Source organism: Sinocyclocheilus grahami, unplaced genomic scaffold, assembly GCF_001515645.1.
Source record: "Sinocyclocheilus grahami isolate Dianchi unplaced genomic scaffold, SAMN03320097.WGS_v1.1 scaffold647.1, whole genome shotgun sequence".
Lineage (NCBI taxonomy): Eukaryota > Metazoa > Chordata > Actinopteri > Cypriniformes > Cyprinidae > Sinocyclocheilus > Sinocyclocheilus grahami.
In genome coordinates this window covers 52569-58395 of record NW_015505826.1, presented here as the reverse complement: position 1 = coordinate 58395, position 5827 = coordinate 52569, and the positions used below count along the sequence as shown (strand labels likewise).

The 5827-nt window shown below is 40.2% G+C and overlaps 1 protein-coding gene across 1 annotated transcript; it reads left to right on the top strand.

Moving 5' to 3' along the window:
• The first annotated feature begins 685 nt into the window (after positions 1-685).
• Positions 686-3049, top strand: LOC107558514 (somatostatin receptor type 5-like). The gene has a single exon (XM_016242168.1). It carries the CDS (start codon positions 928-930, stop codon positions 2287-2289), a length of 1362 nt encoding a protein of 453 aa, XP_016097654.1. The 5' UTR covers positions 686-927; the 3' UTR covers positions 2290-3049.
• Positions 3050-5827: the final 2778 nt, after the last annotated feature.

Below are 5827 nucleotides of genomic sequence, written 5' to 3'. Positions count from 1 at the left end.
TCAGAGTCGCGCATGCAGCTGGACACACGGGAAGTTTACGAACGGTGAGTTTCCATGTTACTTTGAAATTTTACTGTAACCTGAAATTATTAATTGGAGGGATTTGAGTTTGTAAGTAAGACGAGATGACACTAGTCTCACGTTAACTTAAAATAATGCTTGTTAAGTTTATTATTGTGAACAGAATTAGATAGAATTAGGTTTTCTGTTTGTGTGTGTGTGTGTGTGTTAAAAATGAGGCGAACACATCTGCATGTGAATGTAGAATCAGAATATTATTCATTATACAGTAGATGCACTTAATTCAATGCACTATTACTTTAACAATAAACAGTCATTTTTCTTTCAAGAATTTCAAGAGAATTGTGAGACTCAGTTCTGAGCGTAAAAAAGTCAAAAATAGCGAGATGTAAACTCAGAACTATGACTTTATAACATATAACTGTAATTGCGTTTTTATGAGATAGGCTAATTTATGAGATAAAAAGTCACTATTTTTTACATTTTTATTTACCATAAGATTAGTATATATCACTTAATGAAGCATGCTATTATAAGTTCAAAAAATATACAGGCAGCAATCTGTCATCACATAAAACCTTAAATATTGTCACTTTATTTTTTAGGATGATTTTTTTTGGCGACCATACACGGTACATGGTACAAAAGCTGTCACTGGGTCAGTATCCTTTCAGACAGCACTAATATATATCTTTAAGCTACTAATATGCATCTTTTATTGATAAATAAGGCGCACCCTTTGAAAGTGAAAGTACACGTTTTACAATAACAGGATCATTTTTGGGTTTAATTATTTCTTTAAATCTGTCTATCCTTAAAGACCCATTGAGTAACCAGTATTCTGTCTCACTCGTAGATCAGATGGGCAGCAGTTGATCGCTGTAAGGCTCAATCTCTCTTAAACCGATGGAGGTACATCGAGATCTTTCACCTCCCTCCGCAGCAGGAGCTCCAGTGTGGACTAATGCCTCCTCCTCCTCCGTGATTCCCAACCAAACCTTCCCTCCTCCGTTTCTGTTTCCGACGGAAAACTGGACCGGCGGCCGAACTCCGGATTACACGCCGGGAGTCGCCGGGATCCTCATCCCTCTCGTCTACATCGCCGTCTGCGTCGTGGGTCTGATCGGAAACACTCTGGTCATCCACATCGTTCTGAGATATTCCCAGGCGGAATCGGTGACCAATATCTACATCCTGAATCTGGCCATCGCAGACGAGCTCTTCATGCTGGGCCTGCCGTTCCTCGCCGTTCAGAACGGCCTGCTCTCCTGGCCCTTCGGATCGCTCATGTGTCGCCTGGTCATGACCGTAGACGCCATTAACCAGTTCACCAGCATCTTCTGTCTGACGGTGATGAGCATCGACCGCTATCTGGCTGTGGTGCATCCTCTCCAGTGCTCTAGGTGGCGCCAACCGCGTGTGGCCAAAACGGTGAACGCCACCGTATGGGGCGTTTCTTTTGTGGTGGTTTTGCCTGTGGTTGTGTTCGCTGGAGTTCTGCAGGACGACGGGAACTGCAGCATCGTGTGGCCCGAGCCGGCGGAGGTTTGGAAAGCGGCGTTCATCGTGTATACCGCGACTGTTGGGTTCTTCGGTCCTCTGACGGTCATCTGTCTCTGCTACCTGCTGATCGTGGTTAAAGTGCGCAGCTCTGGACGAAGAGTCCGCGCCATGTCGATCCGCCGCCGGAAATCCGAGCGCAAGATCACGCGAATGGTGGTGATCGTCGTGGCCGTGTTCGTCTTCTGCTGGCTGCCGTTTTACGTCTTAAACATCGTGAATCTGCTGGTTCTCCTGCCGGGAGAGTTCAGAGGGCTGTATTACTTCGTCGTGGTTCTTTCTTACGCCAACAGTTGCGCGAATCCCATTCTGTACGGTTTTCTCTCGGACAACTTCAAAAGAGGTTTCCGGAAAGCCTTGTGCAGGTCCTCCAGGCGCGTGGAAAACCGGGATCAGCCGCAGGGAACGGGAATGGTTGCGTTACCACTGGAGGAGATCCGGAGAGAACTGGATCCGAAGGAGCCTCTGAAGGTGAGCGAAGTAGAAGAACACAACACCGACCATGAGATGACGAAACTCCGGAACGGATGTCGCGAGGACAGCGGGATAGCAGACGCCGCTGCCGGAGGAATGGATGGGCGATGTGAGCGCTCCATCAGCCCGACCTCTGACCCCGCAGCTCTCCGTAATGGAGCGCGGCGGACACACAAACACCTGGCGGAGAACAGTGACGACAAACACTCGGTCCTGGAGATCAGCTGTGTGTAATGTGAAATGTGAATGTTTATTTATGACAATTAAATGCAGATGATTTGGCAACACCGTCCATTCAACACTGCCAACTGTGACCAATCAGCTCCAAGAAAACACAACCTTTGCTCCTATTCTTTATTTAGATGTCCATCTGTGTTGTCACTGACTGTGTTTACATGTGCACCAATAATGTGATTTCCAATAATCAGAGTTAGGACTTAATCGTCGTTTACATGGCATAAGCAAACCTCTTCACTCCCGTTTACATGCAATTCTCATTATTCTGATTATTTGCTAAGAAGTGTGATCATTTTTACTGCCATCATTGTTCTCTCTTTTTCACAAGAATGTCTCGAGTCAAGAAGTTCCAGATGCCAAATTCAGACTTTATTGACTGAAACAAAAAAAGTCAAGATGCCTGCAGATCATCTAGCAATTACATTTGCAATTTTCTTTTTTTATAAAGTACTTTCCACCCTGTTTAACCAGTGAGTAGCCAAATCACATATCAACTCCAAAGCAACCACCTAAACAACCACATATCAACTCCCTAGCAACCACCTGAACACCTAACCAACTACATAGCAACTCCTTAGTAACCACCTGTACACATAGACAACCACATAGCTGCTCCCTAGCAACCACCTGAACACCTAAACAACTACATAGCAACACCATAGCAATTTTCTTTTTTTATAAAGTACTTTCCACCCTGTTTAACCAGTGAGTAGCCAAATCACATATCAACTCCCTAGTAACCACCTGAACAACTACATAGCAAGGTATTTCTGAATCGGATTAAGTAAATAGTTTTCAAGTGGTTACATAATGTTTTCCTGTTGTTGGAATGGTTTCAGGTCTACAGCAGCCCTTCATTCTGATTGGATCGAGCTCAATCTGATGAATTGCAATGTTCACATAAAGGTGTTTCAGTCTGATTGAGCCATTGGTGATAAATTGATGATAAATTGATTATTGGGGTGCATGTACATGTAGCTACTTGAATCTGTTTGTCAAGAACAGTGTTGGACGCTTTCCTGATGATCAGGAATGAGATCCTGTGAACAAATCAACATATTTCTCTGTTCTTCAGCTGAAGGGTAGAAACTGCAGCCGGACGCATGTCATGTGACCATTAACATGCAAATGTGTTACTGAATAATTAAAATATTTCTTTTTAAATCTCAGGAGGACTTTAAGTAAATATATTAGGTAAAAGAGGTTTGGGGAAATTGAATTGTAAGGTGAATTTGTGCATTTGAAAGACAAAAGCCTTCCAAAGACATAACAATGCATGTTTAAATAACCCACTGAGCCATAATCCAAATAAAAATGAGTGTGTTCATCAGTAGTTGATGCAATGTTGAAATATTGAGAAAACTCTTCTTAAAACTGAGATGGTTTGTGTAAATGCAGTGCTTAAATGCTGTGTAGTCACCAGACTAATGGCCGGATGGGCTGACGGATCTCTTCCTCGGGTCTCTCCTTCTATATATTCATGTGTTTGTGAGATTTCAGGTGAACGACGGTGAGAGAACATCTCCAGGATCAGCAGCTGAACCGAAGCACAGCGTGTACTAAATCAATGCATTTCTAATGCAGCTCACTGTAAAAAACTCATCCGTAAAATTTACGGTAAAGACCGGCAGCTGTGGTTTTACCGTAATTTTTTTTTACAGTTTTAGTTTTTACAGTTTGAACTTAAATTTACAGTAAAATACTGTAATTTCATTAACTGATATAATGTTAATACACCAACCTATTGAAGTACTGAAGTCTGTTTTGTAGCTTTGTAATACACTGATAACCACCAAATGCAGGAGGTGATGAGAAAGTCACACGATGAACCAAAGCATCACAAGCAGCTTTTAAATAATAACACATATAGAAGCTGCACAGCGTCATTCACACAAACACTAAACACCATCACGGTAACACACATGACACTGAAATAAACATTCATTTAACAACATTAGGTGTAACACACAACCCTAATGTACAAAACTGATAAGAAAAAACTAAGAAAAACAGTTATTTCAACAAAAAAAACCATCAAATTTGAAATGTAACGCAGGGAATTCTGGGAATGGGAATTTACGGTTATTCACTGTAAATTATTCTCTACAGATAGAGATTTATTTATGGAGAGCTAATAATTAAAACAAATCATAAAAATGTAAAATTCTAATAAATAATTTAAAAATAAAATCAATCAAAATAAAACACTTGCTAAAATATATATTTTATTTGTTTACCCGCATGTCATGTGACCATTAACATGCAAATGTGTTACTGAATAATTAAAATATTTCTTTTTAAATCTCAGGAGGACTTTAAGTAAATATATTAGGTAAAAGAGGTTTGGGGAAATTGAATTGTAAGGTGAATTTGTGCATTTGAAAGACAAAAGCCTTCCAAAGACATAACAATGCATGTTTAAATAACCCACTGAGCCATAATCCAAATAAAAATGAGTGTGTTCATCAGTAGTTGATGCAATGTTGAAATATTGAGAAAACTCTTCTTAAAACTGAGATGGTTTGTGTAAATGCAGTGCTTAAATGCTGTGTAGTCACCAGACTAATGGCCGGATGGGCTGACGGATCTCTTCCTCGGGTCTCTCCTTCTATATATTCATGTGTTTGTGAGATTTCAGGTGAACGACGGTGAGAGAACATCTCCAGGATCAGCAGCTGAACCGAAGCACAGCGTGTACTAAATCAATGCATTTCTAATGCAGCTCACTGTAAAAAACTCATCCGTAAAATTTACGGTAAAGACCGGCAGCTGTGGTTTTACCGTAATTTTTTTTTACAGTTTTAGTTTTTACAGTTTGAACTTAAATTTACAGTAAAATACTGTAATTTCATTAACTGATATAATGTTAATACACCAACCTATTGAAGTACTGAAGTCTGTTTTGTAGCTTTGTAATACACTGATAACCACCAAATGCAGGAGGTGATGAGAAAGTCACATGATGAACCAAAGCCCATCACAAGCAGCTTTTAAATAATAACACATATAGAAGCTGCACAGCGTCATTCACACAAACACTAAACACCATCACGGTAACACACATGACACTGAAATAAACATTCATTTAACAACATTAGGTGTAACACACAACCCTAATGTACAAAACTGATAAGAAAAAACTAAGAAAAACAGTTATTTCAACAAAAAAAACCATCAAATTTGAAATGTAACGCAGGGAATTCTGGGAATGGGAATTTACGGTTATTCACTGTAAATTATACAGTCTTTTTCACTTCCAAAAACAGTATACTACCGTTACATGTACAGTTTATTTCACCGTATACAGTAGGGGAATTTACCGTTAACCATTTAACAGGTTTTTACTGTAGCATTTTTACAGTCTTTTACCGTTAAATTCACGGTCATTTTCACAGTATGCATTTCACTCAGAAATCCGTCACAATATGGACTTCTAGTCAGCCACAGTGTGTGTTTCATGCCGTTTGATGGAGTGTGAGGACTGGTTAGTTATGGCCATGTTAGTTTGTCTGAAGGTGTTTGTGCTTCTGTTAAT